This window comes from Lucilia sericata, unplaced genomic scaffold (assembly GCF_015586225.1).
Source record: "Lucilia sericata isolate MDLA Ls3-8-SP2 unplaced genomic scaffold, ASM1558622v1 Contig001061F_arrow, whole genome shotgun sequence".
Lineage (NCBI taxonomy): Eukaryota > Metazoa > Arthropoda > Insecta > Diptera > Calliphoridae > Lucilia > Lucilia sericata.
Window position 1 is genome coordinate 1 of NW_023995038.1, and position 19,847 is coordinate 19,847.

General features: G+C 29.7%; 1 protein-coding gene across 4 annotated transcripts in view; it reads left to right on the forward strand.

Annotated features, from left to right (window-relative positions):
• Positions 1 to 1,272: 1,272 nt before the first annotated feature.
• Positions 1,273 to 19,847, forward strand: part of LOC119609790 — a 62,761-nt gene continuing 44,186 nt past the window's right edge. For 2 of the 4 annotated variants that reach the window (XM_037964723.1, XM_037964726.1), the window contains exons 1-3: positions 1,273 to 1,713; positions 11,532 to 11,872; positions 16,037 to 16,333. In XM_037964723.1, the coding sequence (XP_037820651.1) occupies positions 16,172 to 16,333 (162 nt within the window). In that variant the 5' untranslated portion in view covers positions 1,273 to 1,713; positions 11,532 to 11,872; positions 16,037 to 16,171. Of the gene's footprint in view, positions 1,714 to 11,531; positions 11,873 to 14,292; positions 14,313 to 16,036; positions 16,334 to 19,847 lie in introns of those variants that run through there. The other 2 variants (XM_037964724.1, XM_037964725.1) reach the window with 2 other exon arrangements.

Sequence of the window (19,847 nt, forward strand, 5' to 3'; positions counted from 1 at the left end):
TAGAGCAAGGTGTGGCTTAAAGCAGGATAGGATAAAGAAGGATAAAAAGAAAATGTGCAGATACGTTTTAAGAACGCACAAATAGAGTTACTAGCCATGGTTGTAAAAAAGGTAATAGATACTTAATTTATTGTTAGTCAACATTTTCAATTTGTAAAAAATAGCTTTAATACGCACACTACTTTTTAACAATAAATTTTGTTTTTTCATTTTGTAAATTTATTTTATAAAATATAAAGTAAATATATAAATTTTGTTTTCATCTCAAATATTTTCAAACTAAAATAATACAGATCAATGTTAATATTAAAAAATTGTTATCTTTAATACGGAGATTAGTCTATAAAGGAATACATTGTACCTATAAAGTTTTTCTTCCTAAATTTCACCTCTTTTATAAAGAACTAATTTACTGGTCCAACGGCGTTGTTAGTACCACTTTTTACTGTATTTACAATCTTACTACTTTAATAATATAACGCTGCATTATCAACAACTCTATGGATAATAGCACAGCTGATTATTATTTGTACTTTCCTTGGGGATTACAACTGTCAATTTTACAGTTTGTTCTTTCTATAAAATATAACAAATCCAAAGACAACAAAAACTACGAAACGATTTTGACAGCATTATACACTTTTATAAAAACAAAATGCTGGTTGTTTTTGTAATTATTGCCACCATCCACTTAGTGTGGTATGAATAATACAGTATATTTTATATTTCTTTTTATGGTTTCTTTCTTATTTTGCTCTCTCTCGCTTTGAATGAAAATTTCGATAAAAAAACAGTGATGGGATATAAGACACAACCTTCTTGTACCGAATTATTTAAATTCAAGTACCTACAGTTCTTATAAGTAGATTCGCTCGAATCTTTAAATGATTTATTTATATTTATTATATTATATATTATATAAATTATTAGAAATTGTGATCGCTTTCGAATCCGTGAATTTTAAACTAAATTTAAATAAAATTTTACCTATCTAATATTAGTAAAGTTAATTTTAGTTTTAATTTTTAAATCAAAAAATGCCTCTCACATCTAAAATAGTAGATATTTTTGAAAATAGATAAGAATAAATGAAAGACGATTTAGAACGGCGCATTCTTTATAGGTAATTCAGTTCTAAAAAAATATATAGATCTATGTATGTATTTTATGTTAGGTACTAAATTGAAAATATTTTGGTACATTTTTAAATTGTACAAAAAAAAAAAAAGAACTTCGCCACTGCCGTCACTGTGCCCAACTAAGGTTTATTTTATCAATCAATTATATAGACTGCTTACTAGATGGATTCATTCGTCTCACATAATTTCACATAAATTGATGGGATTTTTTCGTTTTACGGCGAAACTTTTTAATTGAAAGTAAAAATCACTTGTTAATTTGTCTGACGTTACATATTTTTATTCTGTAGTGAAGTGGTTAAAAAATGTGATATAAAAGTTCGAAAAATAAGAGAAAATATTTACGCCAAGAAAAATATAATATTTATTACAAAACGTAACAAATGCTAATCAGAATAAAAAGCAAATAATAAAATATGGAAAATTTTAATCCAACTGTGAATGAGTGTGTGAGCGTGTGAAGTAACAAGAATGAAAAAAATTAAAAAAGTTTCAATTAATTATTAATATTTTCTTAAAAATAACAATAAAAAATTAATTTTATCTATTATTGTTGAATAGTTATTATTAAAAGGTATATATTTTAAAATTATTGTTTAAAGAATCATTATATACACATTTAATACACACATGTATATATACATATTTATGTAGTTCATACACACATAGATACAGTATTTGTACATGTGTGTATGTACACATTTTAATGAAAGAGAATGAAAAAAGCAAATAATCACACAATATAATACCGAAGGTTGGTTTATCGGTTATTTTACTTGTTCTTCTTTAATTCTTTCTGCGTCTTTTTGAGTAAAAATAAAAACAAATGAATTTAGATTAAAACCGGTATAAAAATTAAATATATTGCTTTCAAGTTGTACTTACCTATTTTTAATATTAGCATGAAATAGGAAAATATCGTTTTATTATGGTCTGTTCTCCATCCTTGTTCACCAAGAATTATATTTTTTTGTCTATACATTTTTGAAACAATTGGGCATAGTCTATTAAATAATTTGTATGCTCCATAGCATGCTTCATTTTACCAACAGATATCAAATAAACACTAAAAAATTAGAATTTGTTCTAAAACAACTGCATACCTAGTTCTAGAACGAGTGCAAACAGAACCACTGATTATTGAGTTATATTGTTCCCTCGACAATTGTTTTTTCACTCCAGAGCGATCCGAGTTTTCCCGAAACCCATAAAGCCTCTTGGAGTAATCAAACGATGGTTAGAATCACAGAGGTGATTGCTCAAAATGAGAAATTCTGAGATTAGTATGATGGTAAGAATTCTTAGTGGACACACGGGATTACGGGCTTAGCTATACAAAATTAGACGTGCGGATTCAGACGAATGTAGAGCATGTAGAGAGTACAGTGAAAATCTGGAGCACTTTGCAATTGTTATGCTTTCGCCGAAATTAGATCCAAATATCTAAGGAGGATATAAGGATATAACAGGAACACTGATTAGAAAATTCTTAGGAATTATGTCTAGGAAACTGAGTTTCTGAACATCGGGTGATAATAGATTTATTGAAATCTATGTATATAAGGTTTTTTAAGGCACAACAGGCCTGAAAGTGGATAGGTGTATTTTTCGGATTTGATGTAGATACATCATCCTGTCAAGCTAATCTTAAGTTTTTCTTAATTTCCATATTACAATACAATTGTCTTCTTTTTATAAAACATGCATTGTTTTGATAGCAAACAGTGACGTTTTCTGTTGTTGTTGTAACAGTTCGACTGTGGCCGATAGTTCTTTCCTGTAGAAAAAACTTTCGATTGATACAGCTGTCACTGGGTTGACAATCTGTGGCCGAGTATGACTCGGGTCGTTTCGGAGCGAAGATCAAATTATCGTGGGAACGGACGTTTTCTGTTGTTTTTTATGGCAAAACTGCGAAGTTTAAATTTTTACTCAAAATATTAAAATGGGATTACCATTAGATTGAATTTATTTTTATATTAATTAATCTGATTATTAATTGACATTTAATTGCCGACACAAAACCCGCTCTTAAGGCTATGTTTCCATGAAGTGTGAACGTTGAACAGCAGCCAGGATCTCATTCTTTGGATTTTATGTGTTCGGTTCATGTTAAAAGTATTGTCCTTAAAAATTCATAATTATTAATTCTAGAATATAACCCTATCAATAAAGCATATATTTTGGCCCTGGATGTTTTTGCCCTAAAATAAAAGAAGTATATTTTTTTAAATTTATAGTTTATGTTTATACCCTACACCACTTTAGTGGGGAGGGTATATTGGGTTTGTGCTGATGTTTGTAACGCACAATAATATTGGTCCTATACCCACCTTAAAGTATACCAATCGGCTCAGAATCATTTTCTGAGTCGATTTAGCTATGTCCGTCAGTCTGTCCGTCCGTCCGTCCGTCCGTCCGTCCGTCCGTCTGTCCGTCCGTCCGTCCGTCCATGTAAACCTTGTAATCAAACTACAGGTCGCAATTTTGAAGATAATTCAATGAAATTTGGTACATGATCTTCTATTGTCCTAGGGACGAAGCCTATTGAAAATGGTTAACATCGGTCCATTATTTCACCTTGCTCCCATACAACTGAACCCCTCGAATAGGGTTTTTAAAATTTGTAATCAAACTACAGGTCGCAATTTTGGAGATAATTCAATGAAATTTGGCACATGATCTTTTATGGTACCGTAGATGAAGCCTGTTGAAAATAGTTTACATCGGTCCATTATTTCACCTAGCCCCCATACAACTGAACCCCTCGAATAGGGCTTTTAAAACTTGTAATCAAACTACAGGTCGCAATTTTGGAGATAATTCAATGAAATTTGGCACATGATCTTTTATGGTACCGTAGATGAAGCCTGTTAAAAATGGCTTACATCGGTCCATTATTTCACCTAGCCCCCATACAACTGAACCCGCCGAATAGGGCTTTTAAGTTCATAATTATGTTTAATATACTCATATCTCGACAAAAAGCTGCAATAACCAAGTTGTATACAAGACTTGATGACCCCCACGAATTCCATAATAATAGGTTCTCATATGACCCTAGTCCCTATGAAAAGCCCCCATAAAAATTTCACTTAAATATCCACAATTTTATTCAACAATAAACGGCTTAAGTATGTATATCTAAGGCAAGGTACAATTCAACTTAAATGCTTTATTATGGCAACTAAATCACATTATATTTTTGTCAAAGGTGTAGGGTATTATATGGTCGGCCTCGCCCGACTATAATTTCTTACTTGTTTAGATTTATAAAAGATGTTTTAGATTATGGATTTCTCTAGCATTTTTCTGTTTCTGTTTTTTTAGCCTTAAATAGGCTAAAAATATTCACATATTTAGTTAATTTAAAAACATTTTACCAATTTTCGGCAAGGTTTCACGTTATCCGTTAATTTTAGATACAAATGAAAAATAAATCGATAGGCTTTTAGTAGCTTTACTGTCAATGTAACAGCAAAATTTCCCAAATTATGTACATGTAACATTAAATTTCATATAAATATTTTGGACAAAAATGGGGAACTAGCAATAGTGGGTGTGGCACTTCCCATATAAAATAAATACTAAAAGCTGTATTTCTGTACATGTAACTTTAGTTTAAATATGTATATTTTGGACACATAGGCTTCTCGCAAAAGTGATAGTATAGATAGTATAGTCCTCCCATATAAGGTAAATACTAAAATCTGCATATCTAGAACACCAGAACTGTTAGACTGCTCACATCTCGTACGAATGTCTTCAGGTTCAATATGAATGTTTAAAAAAACGGCAATCCAGCATTAGGGGGCATGGCACCTTCTTATCTAACATTTTTATAATTTTACTAAAATTCGTATATCTGGTAATCTATAACAGCTAGAAACCTTAAAAATAAAATTAATTTTACCGAAAAGAAAAAAAAAAAAATTAAAAAAATCGGAATGGAATGGAATTTTAGTATAATACAGTGTACTCGAAAAACGTGAACAAATTTTTACCATCGCAGTTTACGTTTTAGAGTTTGTTCACGTTAGCGAATGTTAAGATTTGGAAAAAAATAAATATTTTAGTAAAAGTTATTAAAGAAGTATCACAAAACAAATAACACCCTGTAACAATTTTGAAAAAAAGCGTTCATAAATAGAGAAGTTGATATGCATGTGAAACTAGCATACATTTATAGCCATTCTGCATACTCCGATTTTTATAATCAGCTCTTATGTCCTTATAGAAGGACTTCAAAGTTTAAATGGCTTACAATTTAAATCGAATATTTTAACTGCCTTATTCATTAACATTTATCGAAGGTTTATCGAGGAAATTTTATATGAAAATTTGATTTATAAACCTTTGATAAAAGTTTATGAATAAACCCTAAATATTTATATGTGTTGTATGATGCTAATATTTTTCTTTAAGCTTCCATTTCTTTTTTAATCCTGATGAATTGAAATAAATAATATTATTTTGAAGAAGAGGTTCTCAGCTTCATTTGATATTAATACCAACTTTTTATATAAATTTAGACTTCCATCTTTTGAAATCGTATGTCCTTTAAACTTTTTTACAGGGGCGTAAGAGCTGATTATGAAAAACTACGTCCACAGGGTTAATACTAATGGTCCACAGTTCCTGTACACATAGATTTTTTCATTTGCGAAAATGACTGTTGCACGGTGTAATAGATTAATTTTTAATAAAAAAAATAAATAATAAAATATGAATATACATATGTATATTCAGTTCACTTTTCATATGGGCAATGATGACCATATCATACGTGACAAAAAACGGAAGTGTTTTTAAAGTACATGTAAATATTTACGAAAATCTACGAATTCTGTAGGTGTATCTTTATTGTTTTAATTTCTAACAATATGGGACATATTTTTCATTCGTAATTCATAATTTTTAAATAAAAAAATTTTAAAAATTTCGAACAAAAAATGCAATTTTGAACATACGTTATGCAAAGAAAGTAATCCAAAATTCTCAAATTCGTTACGTTTTATCGAAGTCTAAAATTTATATTTTTTAATATCGCATATTTTCTAAACTACTTATCCGATTTTATTATAAAATTTTATGGTTACACCGTGATACAATTTATTTATTATTTTTTAATTGGAATTGAACGAGACCATATACATATGATACTAGAGGTCATTTAAAGTGAAACTGCGATTTCAGTTTATAATTTTCAGATCTTTTCTTGTTTCTTTTTAAAAGACTTTAAAGTTTTAAGGACATACAAATTTATTAAAATATATTTATTGAATAGTTTCAGTGAATATGGGTATTAAATGAAAGAGGATAATCTTCGGAAATCAAATATATTTATAACCTACACCACTATTGTGGGGAGGGTATTATGGTAATATTGGCCCTAGTACACCAATCGGCTCAGAATCATTCATGTAAACCTTGTGCGCACTCTAGATGAATTCGATTTTCGTAAAAATCTGGCATTATTTGAAGGCCCCATACTAAGTCCCCTTCAGAAAATGACTTGATTGTCCACAATTCACTTATAAACACAAGTATCACGATGAAATTTTGCACGAATAAGTTTTATATAAACATAAATCCCGACAATAAATTCTATAAGGATCGGACCAAGTTTTGCCCTAGCTCCCATATAACCGTACTTCCAATTTGAGCCTTTTAGCTCATAACTACGTCAAATATACAAATATTGGCATAACTAAGTTTGATATAATCTTAATAACACTTTCAATTTTAGTAATTATCGGGCCTCATTTGACCCTAGCACCCATACAATGTTCGCTTCAGAATATGAATTGAATGTCCACAATTCACTTATAAACACTAGTATCGATTAAATTTGGCATAAGTTATAAACATAAATCCCGACAATAAATTGTATAAGGATCGGATCAATTTCTACCATAGCCTCCATACAACCGGACCTACCGATACTACTATCTTTCGAAAAATTTGCAATATTAAGTTTGGTATAATTATAAATAACACTGGCGATTTTCAAAAGTTATAAACACAAAGTCCTCTTCAGAAAATGACTGGAATGTCCACAATTCACTTATAAACACAAGTATCACGATGAAATTTTGCACGAATAAGTTTTATATAAACATAAATCCCGACAATAAATTCTATAAGGATCGGACCAAGTTTTGCCCTAGCTCCCATATAACCGTACTTCCAATTTGAGCCCTTTAACTTATAACTACGTCAAATATACAAATATTGGCATAACTAAGTTTGATATAATCTTAATAACACTATCAATTTTAGTAATTATCGGGCCTCATTTGACCCTAGCACCCATACAAAGTCCGCTTCAGAATATGAATTGAATGTCCACAATTCACTTATAAACACTAGTATCGATTAAATTTGGCATAAGTTATAAACATAAATCCCGACAATAAATTTTATAAGGATCGGATCAATTTCTACCATAGCCTCCATACAACCGGACCTACCGATACTACTATCTTTCGAAAAATTTGCAATATTAAGTTTGATATAATTATAAATAACACTGGCGATTTTCGCAATGATCAGGCCTCATTTGACCCTAGCCCCCATACAAAGTCCCCTTCGAAAATCTATCTAAAAATCTCACTATGTGCTGATGTTTGTAATCCCAAAAATATGTATTTGTCCTTAAGTATACCAGTCGGTTCGCAGTCAATTTCTGATTCAATTACGCTATGTCCATCGTTGTGTTCATGTAAATATACTTGTATCTCATCAAAAAGTCGAACAACTTAATTACCTTGCTGAATTTCATAATAATCGGGCCTTATATAATAGTTATCTCTCATATAAATCCAATCACCAAATTTTATGGCTTACTTGTAACCAATGTAAAATGCAACATAAAGCTTTATTATTGAAAATATTATTTGATATTCGTAATTGGTATTGGGTATCATATGGTAGCCATGCAAAAATGATTGAAAATACCAAAATTTTACAAAAATCCCCAAATCTCTCCCCAAGTAAAACTTTAAATCCCCAATTTGGAGACAATCCCCACATCTGGCGATACTGGTATTTAAGATAAAATACCCAATATGAAAAACCTTTGAAATGATGTAAATATTAGGGTGATCGATTATTCGACATTTTCCAAAAACCGGTTTTCGAATAGTTCGAATAGTTGACATTTAAAAAAAACCGGTTGATATTTTCCAAATTCAGAAAAAACCGGTTAACCGGTTTTTCATTATAAATAAAAAAAATATATTTTAATTTAAAAAACTTAATGTTTATGTTTAAATTTGATTAACAAAACATGCCCCGAAATGATTTTTAACAGTTTAAAAGATTATAACTTTAGATCTAGTCTTCTGATTTACATTATTTCTTTAATATAAAAAAAATAGGAAAAAAGTGGGACACATCTGTTAAACATAAGGTACTATGTAATTCTAGCTTATTTTAAAAGCCCTGTTTAGGAAATTTGCATAGGTATTCCAACACTTCCATAAAATTTCAGCCGTAAATTAATTATTGTAATTGGAATATAATCTTAAGATTGATAAAATTTTATCAAACATTTATCAATTTTACAAATAAATTTTTTTAATTAATTAGGAAAATCAAAGAAGTTTAACCAAAGGAGCTGTAGAAAAATATACGCTAGTTCCTCGACTCGAATATTTTTAAAATTTAGACGGGCTGTATTATTTACTTAAAAATTTCATTTAAATAATCTTTGAATACAAAGCAAATAAAAGTATTCGAAACCGGTTTTTAAAAAGTGAAAAAACCGGGTTATTCGATATTCGAAAAATCAACATTAAGAAAAAACCGACACTGGTAAAGCAGAAAAAACCGGTTTTAAAACCGGTTGAAAAATCGAGTCGATCACCCTAGTAAATATACATATATTTGAAAACATATTTAAATATGTATCATACATAGCCTTTAAGAACAAATTTGAAAATTTTTGTTTTCAAATGGAAAATTCGTGCCATCTCAAACAAAAAGGCAGTTAGAAATCAAACCTATTTATACCCTACACCACTTTAGTGAATATACCAATAGGCTTCGTTTCGTTTTCTGAGTAAGATTATTTTCAAGATAATTGGATGAAATTTGGCACACACGCTTTTTTTGGCCCAAGGATTAAGCCTATTGAAAATAGTTAAAATCGGTCCATTATTTCACCTAGCCCCCATACAACATAACACCCCGAAAAGGGCTTCTGAGGTCATAATTATGTTAAATATACCTGTATATGGATGAAATTTGGCACATACGCTTTTTTTGGCCCAAAGACGAAGCCTATTGAAAATAGTTAAAATCGGTCCATTATTTCACCTAGCCCCCATACAACATAACACCCCGAAAAAGGCTTCTGAGGTCATAATTATGTTAAATATACCTGTATATCGATAAAAAGCGGCACAACTAAGTTTTATGCAAGTCTTGATGACCTTGCCAAATTTCATTAAGATCGGGCCTCATTTGACCCTAGCTCCCATACAAAGTCCCCTTCAAAAAATTACTTGAATGCCCAAAATTAACTTATAAACACAAATATCGCGATGAAATTCGGCACAAATAAATATTATATAAATATAAATACATTCACAAAACTTAATCGGGCTTGGTCCATATTTGCCCATATAAAGCCTCTTTCAGAAAATTAGATTTTCATTCATAAATTGCTTAAATGTATCGGAACAAGGTAATATTGAAGATAAATGCTTTATTATGAAAAATAAATCACATTTAATATTCATAACTGGTGTAGGGTATCATATGGTCGGTCACGCTTGACTATATTTTCTTACATGTTTTCAAATGTATTTCAAATAAGGCTAGAGATAAGCTTGAAACTGAAAAAAATTTCAAACGTATTTCAAGTATTCTTTATTCGTATTTTCCTGCATATTGCAAACTTCATATATTTTTTACATCACCTGAAAACAAGACATTCATTTTATCATATTCCTCAATTATATTTGCGATTATTTCTCCTATATTTAGCGTTTTTTCGCTCCCTTTTGTCTGTAGAAAAAAATGTTCACAGGTTTGAATCAATGTTTATTGGGTATAGTCAAAAACAATATCATTAATAAAATCAGAATATACCTGCGAAATTTGTATCAATTGATCCAAAAGTACCTGTCCTATGATATGTGAAAATAATATTATTAAAAAAAGTACAGGAGTGTGATAGGTTAAAACTAAAGAACTGCAATGATAACACAACAATTTGTTAAAAATATCGTTTGCGCCATCATAAGCACACGACATTTTTAACAAATTGTTGTTTTATTGCTGTCTTGTGCACGCCTTTAGTGAAAACTAGACCTTTTTCTAATTGGTTTAAAGGAACTGACACAAAACTAGTCCATGGTGATCCCTTCCCCGCAGGTATTGTTTATTCTTTGTATTTTTCGTTCGTCTTTGCGACCCATTTATGAATCGTTGATCTATGCGATATAAGGACATATGGACATCCTAAACATATTACGCAGGATTAAAATCATCTTACGGAAATAAATACAACTATTTAGTAACAAAAAATATTTTTCAAAATCGAAAAATATTCACCCACCATTTTCTCGCAAAATGGCATCGAATATTTAGTTCATATATTACGGACATTTTATATACATATATAATAAAAAAATATATGTACGTTTAAGGTTTAATTTCCATTTTTTCGATGTCATTAACGGTGCTAAATGATCGGAGGAATTTGTAATAACTTTTACAATTCTTTTTTTTACCGATTTTTTGTAGATCTCATTTCTACACTTCCGTAAAAATTTTAGCCCCAAATTTAAGGTATTCTTCCATTATTCCAATTGGAATTTAATCTTAAAAAACAAAATTTTATTACACAATTTCGTATGGTTATTCCAATTAATTTTACTTCTGCTGTTCAAAATACAAATAAAATGTGTGAATTAGTAAAATCCAAAAAATTTAACAAAAGCTCCTTTAGAAAAGTGTATTCTAGTCCCTGGACTCCAAAAAATTGAGCAATTTTAAATGTTATTAAATATAAAACACGGGAAATGTTTTATAAATGAAATCTGTAATCTTCAATGTATTCATTTAAGAAAATTATTGCAATAAAAAATTTACTATTACTTCCACCAATTTTGTTCAACTTTTTGCAACACTTTTGTCTCATTTCAACCCAACGTGCGCTGTTATAACGTCTCAAAGGTTTCCAAAAAGGGAATCTGGGTTTCGACTTTTTTAAAATTCTGTTAGTCTGTTTAATATTTCTTTTTTATTTAGATAAAATGCAAACAATTGAGATTTTCGAGGTAAAAACAAAATAAACTGTACTGCAATCTTTTTTTATTAATTTATTATGCGACAATATTACATGTTAAATATCGTTTATTTTTGTTTTTATTTTTTTAGACTCATCAAAATCGCAAATAGAATAAAATTTAAAGGCGGCCTGCTCTGAATTGAAGAACTATGGCCATGCAAGTTGGTCATAATATTAAAAATATTTTTGACGTCAATACTCAACTTATTCCGGCACAACGTTTACAAGACTTGTACGAAGATCACTATTGCAAATATTACGGTGAACGATAATATTTCCGACAGTCTATTCGATAGTGGATAGTTGTGGATAGTATGGTGAATATATTTATATTTTAATAGTGTAAATTCATAACGTATGTCTTCGAAAAGGTCATATACATATATAACATATCTGGAGATTAAACTTTAAGAATGGTCTAATAAAGTTGGTACGTATTGTATTGTCATTCATTGTAATATGTTAAGTAAACTTAACCCTCTTCCTATGTTAGATACATTTTTATCATGCGTTTGTAAAGGCAATGCCACACGTTTAATATACATATATCGTGGTAATTGCTGTATAGTATTGTATTGTACGTGTAGCATGTAATATTGATGGATCGTGTTCCATATCACAGAAAATCCCATTTTTCTGAAATCCAAAATTTCATATTGTATATTTATAACGGATTACGTGATAATATTGGACGTGTAGCATATATTGTGATCAATGATGCCAAGAGCTATTTTTCAGAAAACCCTAGGCTTATCAGAAAAATCCTTTTTTTCCCTACACCTACATTTTATTTTCCCTTCACTACTACTTTTTCCATTTTTTTACAAGATATATAATTTTTTTGTTGTTTTGGGATTTAATTTAATTTTTAAAATTTCCATTTTAAAATTTTATTTTTTTTACTATCAATTTTACATTATACATATAAGAATCTTAACATAAGATTGACAAAAAAACAATTGCAGTATCATGATACGTCGTTCGATCTAAAAAAATGTATTTTATGTGTTAATTACATTTATTACCACATAACTTGACTGCCCCTAAAAAATATTTTCATATAATTATTAATTAATATAATTAATAAAACCAACTTTTATAAATTATCAAAACTCGAAATTAAAAAAATATATGTATATTTCTACAGACAGGCGGACATCGCCAAATCGACTCCGCTATCTATAAGGAGTCATAATGTATCGCTCTATAAGACTAGCATAAACGAGAAAAGTTGTTTCGAAAAAAATGGCTTTGAATGTTTAATGATATTTTACTATTTTTAAATAACTTTTAAACAATTTTGTCAGGTTTACAGGAGAGCAAATTTTGTAATTTCGCGATTTACATTTGAAGTTATATGTTTCGTGCGAACTGATTTTGTTTCAAGTATTTAGGAATAAAAACTTTTGAAATTTGAAACTTTTATTACACATAACCATAGCTATAAAATAATGATTAATAATCGTAATGATTATTAATTAGATTAGTTTTATTAAAAAAGTAAAATTAATGATTAATTAACGATTATTTTCAATTTTTTAATTAATTATTGATTACGATTAAAAATAATCAGGGATTAATTGAAATTAATGAAAATAATCAAAATTAATAAAAAAATTAGTTGATTATTTTCAAAGATTAATTTTGATTATTTTCCATATATTTAGTATAATTTCCTCAAAAAAAAAACTAAGAAAAAATTTATTATTTTTCCCGTAAACAGCTAAAAATTTCTGATTTTTTGAGACCCATTTCGAAAAGATTGCATTAATTTTTTTCTAACATGTTGCACTGAGATCAAGATTTTCAATCGAAATAAACTTGATAAATTTGTTGTTTTCAATAAAACAGTCATATAATTGAATAGTGTCATAACTTGAAAAATAGTTTTCCATTACACTTAATGTAAAAAGGTAGGAAATTATACTAAATATATTAAAAATAATCAAAATTAATCCTTGAAAATAATCAAATTAATTATTTGATTATTTCTGATAATTTTTATTAATTTAAATTAATCCCTGATTATTTTTAGATTAATTTCAGTCGTAATCAATTAATAATCAGACATTTTATACCAGAGAATTAAATAATCATTACGATTATTTTTGATAAATATTTTAATTGAATATTAATTGTAATCGAAATTTTACAGCTATGCACATAACTAATTCTGTTCGTAAAACTTGTACTTTATATGATCAAATGATAATTTCTAAACAAATAAAGATATCTTCACAGAATTTGGTGGGTAAATGTATGACTAATAGGTTTTTGACGGTTTTTTTTTCGTAAAATAATAATCCCAATAATCACATTAGAAAGGATTTATTGGAATATACTTATCAATTCGGATTCAAATATTATATTATATATTAATATTTTTTGTTTCTACACTATCACATTTAAAATCAAGTAAAGCTTCAATATAAAGAAAAAGCTTAAATTTTCTGATTAAATTGTACTTTGTTTCAGTTTTAATTTTTTTGTGGGTTTACACAAAAATAAAAAATCGAATCGTTGTAAAAATAAAAAAATAAATATCACACTATTAATTTTCCATCCGTATCCATTAGAAAGTTTCATTACATATTATATCTACACTACTTTTTCATTTTATTTTAAACTTTGATATATCGTTATACCCTACAGCACCTAGATTACATACTCTTCTCTTGATTCAAGGAAGAAGCCTATTGAAAATGGTTGAAACCGGTCCATTATTTCAATCGGACCCCATAGGACCCCCTCAAAAAATAATATCTTCTCTTTGGGTCAACGGTAGTTTCAACTCTGAAAGCAATCTCAATCAGTTTGCAACACACTTCTTGCGTTATGAACGTCCATACTTCATGGCAGCTCTCCCGGAGGTATGTTGTGTTTTTACATCGGTGTTCGTAATTGTAAACCCTATTTTACCATAAATTCTCAATAGGGTTTAACTCTGGCGACTGTAGGGGCCAACGTAGCAATGAAATTTTAACTAGAGATTTAACCCAGCAAAAAATAATTGATGTCATACTTTACAAACTACATCTTAAAATAAACCCAATATTTCCTTACAAATGAAACCCCAGTTAAAAGTGAGGAAAGAGATGTGGAAAAGTCAATACAAATAACCTATTTGAAGTACATCAAGATTTGGTGAAAGAGTAGTGAAATTTACATAAGCGTGTCATTAAGAGAATGTGTTTTATTTTTGACATCCAAATATCGGATTTTTACTGCTTCTTAAAATAGATTAGATGTAGTTCAAAGTTGCCAAAAACGAACAACATCCCTCCAATGACACGCTAATGTAAAATTCATAGGTTTTTCACCTGAATTTGAAGCACTTCGGGTTACTAGTTGTGATGAAAATACTACATCTTTTTCCACACTTTTTTTGCTGGGAAGCCCTATATTTGGGGCCATTATCTAGTTGCATCACAGTATTTTCAATGTTTTGACCCCAATCATTAAAAATATTCCAATAAAATGGCTTCATAATATCAGTCGAGATTTCAACATTTGTCTTACCTTTGATTTTATACATTTTCCGTACGCCTTCTGATGGGTATAGAACAGTTATTGCGAATTCCACCTTAAGCTATACCAGTATTGTCAACCGTTTCCTTTCCTTCTTTCTATTCTATATGGTTTGCTTTGTGGTTATAGCTACCTAAAGTAAAATCCCCTGTAGCTGATTCTAAACGTTTTCTTGTATGTTTATTTGGGAACACAGCACACCCCCCAACGACGAGCACAGCCGAATTAATAGGTAGCATTGTTCCCATCGTAATACCCCTACTCTAAGAATCGTTACAGAAATTTCCATCTCCAAATTTCATAATAAGTATTATGTTGCGGTCTTTTAATGAAATGCTAAAATGTTTGCACAACAAAATGTTAATTTTTAATAAAAATTTTACTTTAGTACTACGCGCCAAATTTGTGTAAGCCCCGTTAACTCCACCTCCTGTTATCGTTTATCCTGTAGATGCATTGTATATATGGGGAATTTCATGTCAAGTAACCCAACTCAAAAAATCGATTTTGACGAAATTTGTACTAAGGTTAGTACTATTGGATAGTAGGTTAGACATATTCAGCTCTATGGGTGAAGAACTGTCGGACTTAGAGCGGGTCAAAGTTGGACATTTTGGTCATACAGGGTTTTATTTAAATGAGTGTAACTTTTCACCTACTGGTCCTAGCAAAAGTTTTCCAAAGGAGTTCAGATAGCTATTTCTTCATTCTTTCAAAAAAAAAAAAAAAAAAAAAAAAATTTAATTACAAATTTTTTTAATTTTTTTTTAAAATGTTTTTTTTTTTTGCTTAAAAGAAAGCTTATACAATTTCCTTGAAGGGCTTCATAGTCCCATAATGGGATGTGAGTGGGAGTTTTATCAAAAAAAAAAAAATATATTTTTTAACTCAAGAATACAATTTTTTCAATATTTGGCTTTTAATTTTCCCCTATTTTTCAAAAATGGAATTTTTTGTTGTATTTTTTTTTTTTGCAAATATTGAAATAAATTTATTTTTGAGTTAGAAACAAGAAGTTGTATTCTAATAAATAATTGTTATTTTTTATTTTTGCATTTACTTTTAGTGTTTACACCTCTAAGTAACCAGAGTATTTTAATAAGCAAAAAACCTAATACACGTCCATAACATTCCATCTAATCTACAACGAATACTATTTGACTGCACTTAATGGTACCGCTTCAATTCATCTATTATAAAAATGGCATCATCTACGTTAAAGCAAAACTATAAAGTTCCATCTACTAGCAAAGTTTCAGTAGATAAACTTCTACGAGTGGGATGCTACGATTTAGAGAAAACTATTGGCAAAGGTAACTTTGCAGTTGTCAAATTAGCATCAAATATCATAACCAAAACTAAGGTAAGTTTAAAAGTCATATTTAAATTTATTACATACTCTGTTCATATTTGCGAAAAATTATGTTTTTTTCATGCGAAAAATTGTATGTGCAACAAATGTAGTCTATCTCGCGATTTTGGAAAGTTTTATTGCTTGAAAGTATGCATCATTACTTTAAACGCGTTAACAAAAACCACATGTTTTTTGAAAGCTGAAAATGAAATAAAAATTCAATAACAAATTTTAATAAAAGAAACTTTTCTGTGATTTTGTAATTTTTTCGGCTCGACAAATAATAATTTTTGGAAAACAAATGAACTATTTGTTTTAATTTCGTGTGAAAGAAGTGCTGTGTATGCGGGCTTTACACTATTAGACTTTTATTTTTTTTTTTAAATTTGAAAACGATTACATTTTTTCGTTTTATCAGATTTTTATTTTTATTTCAACAAAGAAAAAAATAAAAATATAAACAAAATCCAATTTGAAATTAAAGTTTTATGTTTTTTCTTTGATTTTTTTCGAATTGAAGTTATATGTTTTTTTAAATGAGTAACCTGACCGCTTTTTAAAGGTTGATCCCGACTTAGATTTCAATCCCGCTTCTTAATAAAAAAATCCAGTTTTTTGCATAACAGGTACCACCCAGATTGTGGGAATTTAAGTTTCGACTTATTCGAATATAACACTTTTACTTGTTTTGATATTAAATTTTATTAAATCCCGATTTAATGAATGGCCATTTTCAAAATCCCGCTTTTTAATCACTCGGATCCCGCTTTTGTTCAAAAACCATCTGGTCACGTTAGGTATGAGTGGAGTTCGTCGACAAAAACAGCCACCACTGATTCACCTTTAACAAAGGCTCTAGGAATCATTACAGACTAGTGCAAAGTATTCGTTCAAATAATTTGAGCAGTACTGTAGCCAGAGCAATCGAACGATACGAACACGCCTTGTTGAGATTGTCACCCTTCTTCCCAAGAGGAATAGTCCTAAAATGGAACGTCTCCAATGTAATAATAGCATTGAATTCACTTAAAATACTAAGTATATTAGCTGTATTAAATAGCCGAATGTGTGAATTACGAATACCATTTAAACCTGGCGCAGTGTCCCTTAACGCAGATATCGTCCTATTCAACTCAGTAAAGGAAAATGGTCATGAGAAAATGGCGCAGGTTGGGTAAATGGAATGGGACCCATCAGCCCTGAAAGATTTTCACAAAGTTGTTGGATATAGTACCTAAAACCAGACGTTGTGTCGTTATAATTACCCTTAAAGAATCGCACCTTTCTTCACAGGTCCACTACAGAGATAAGACCATTTAGGGTAGCATAAAAATCTCGCCAACCTTTTATTTTCTCAGACCGGAATGTATACTTGTAAAATTTTCTAGTATTAGACAAATAAAAAAGTTTTCGCGAGATGGATCAACTGAATATTTAGTAACGGACAATCTCAGTATTTCACTCGCCTCGTTGCATTTTGAGTTTCACCACGGATTCGGTGATCATGATATCAGTCTAACCTAATACCAAACGTGCTGGCAAATTTAAGAGAGAAAATGTCAAAAAATTACCCAGCCGTAAAGTCAAAGCGACAATTGGCAACCATGATATCAGATAATTTCCTGTTTAAAAAACATTTGTCAATCAATTTCTTGTTTTTTCAATCATTTCAAAAAATAAAGAGAGCCATACGACTGTAAAATTGTTCAGTCGTATTCTCTCTCATGTTTGACAGATCATATTACTTGTGGTATAATGTAAAAGGGGTTTTTTGTTATTTCGTAAGTAGTAAAACGAGGTTGCCAGCAAAGTATATTAATAAAGTAGCATCACTAGAACAGCTATTTTTTAAACTAGGTATTAATACCAAGTCGGCAAAGATTATTTTGAAAATTGTCAACATTGTTTATGTCGTCATTTTTAAATTCTGTTTTGCTATTTGTAAAAATTTGTGAAAAGTTAAAAAGTGAATTAAAAGTTGTTTTAAAGTGATTTATAAGTGCTATAAATTATATAACCCATCAAAAACTTGGTAGTGGGTTGTACTTCTATAACTACTTACTTTTCAATGACTACTACCTATCGTATGCATTACTTAGAAGTACTCTGGTAATGACTTTCTTATAATCTGATATCGAAGTACTTTATTTTCGGCTTTGTTACTTTGTTTGCACATTTTATTTGATTGCTACTTAATAATTGTGTTTTACAAAAAAGAAGGCTTGAAATGCTAATGAAGAAGTAGTGAAAAGAGGTTTTATTAGCTTTTTAACTCATTACTTTTCAATGTAAGTAAAATAATTATATCCCTAATTTCTTAAATTTAAAAGTGCTGATGTTTGTAACGCATGGAATTAATGGTCCTATACCTACCTCTAAGTATACCAATCGGCTCAGAATCATTTCTGAGTCGATTAAGCCATGTCCGTCCGTCTGTCCATGTAAACCTTGTAAGCAAATTACAGGTCGCAATTTTGAAGATAATTGGATGAAATTTGGTACGCGCATTACTTTTGAACTAGCCCCCATATAACCGGACCCCCTAAATTGGAATTGGAGCTCATTATTATGCCAACTATACTAATATCCCTACAAAAATAGGCACAACTACGTTTTATACAAGCATAAATAATACTGCAAAATTTCGCAATGAGCGGCCTTTATTTAACCCTAGCCCCCTTGCAAAGTTCCCCTCTAAAAATGCTTGAACATCGTTAATTCACTCATAAACACGTGTATTTCAATGAAATTCGGCATAATTAACTTTAATGTCAACAAGAATCCCTCCACCAAATTTTGTTAGGATCAATTCAGTTAGGAAAATCATTTTTTCATCAAAAATATATCGAAATTAAGGAAAAATTAAACGTAAATGCTTTACTATTAAAATTAATACACATTTTAGATATACACTTCAATGGTGTAGATTATCATATGGTCGGTCACGCCCGACTATACTTTTTTACTTGTTTTATTTATCTTTTCTTCACTCTGTTGAAAGAAATTATTGTTCAATTTTATAAACAAAAACCTTGTGAGTTTGGCACAATCGTAACTAATTTAAAAAACAAAATGCATGTGGTTTTTGTAGATGTTGTTGTACAACAAAAGATGTCGCTACTTTCTGAAGATACTTTGGTTGCTTTTCACAATGCTTTTCACAACAAGAACAGAGTACGTACCAAATATTTTATATGTAGTTTGACAGCATTTCGCACGAAACTTTGAAGTTTAAGGGAATCAGGCCATCTTTCTGCTTTACCTTCGAGAGTTTTACGTTTCAAACCGCATTAGGGTTTTTTTTTGAAGTGCATGTTCACCATATGCAATCGGGTTAACTTAACCTAAGTTTTTAATTTTGATTATGGTGGAGAACCAAATAAAACTCAAATTTGTATTCTACCCAGCCGTACTGGAAAAATTAGATTTGGCGTTGTGAATACTCGATTCGTGCCAAGTTAAGTCTTAGGAGTTGCTAAGAAAACTTAAAATATAAACAAACAAATTGTAGTCAATTACCCTT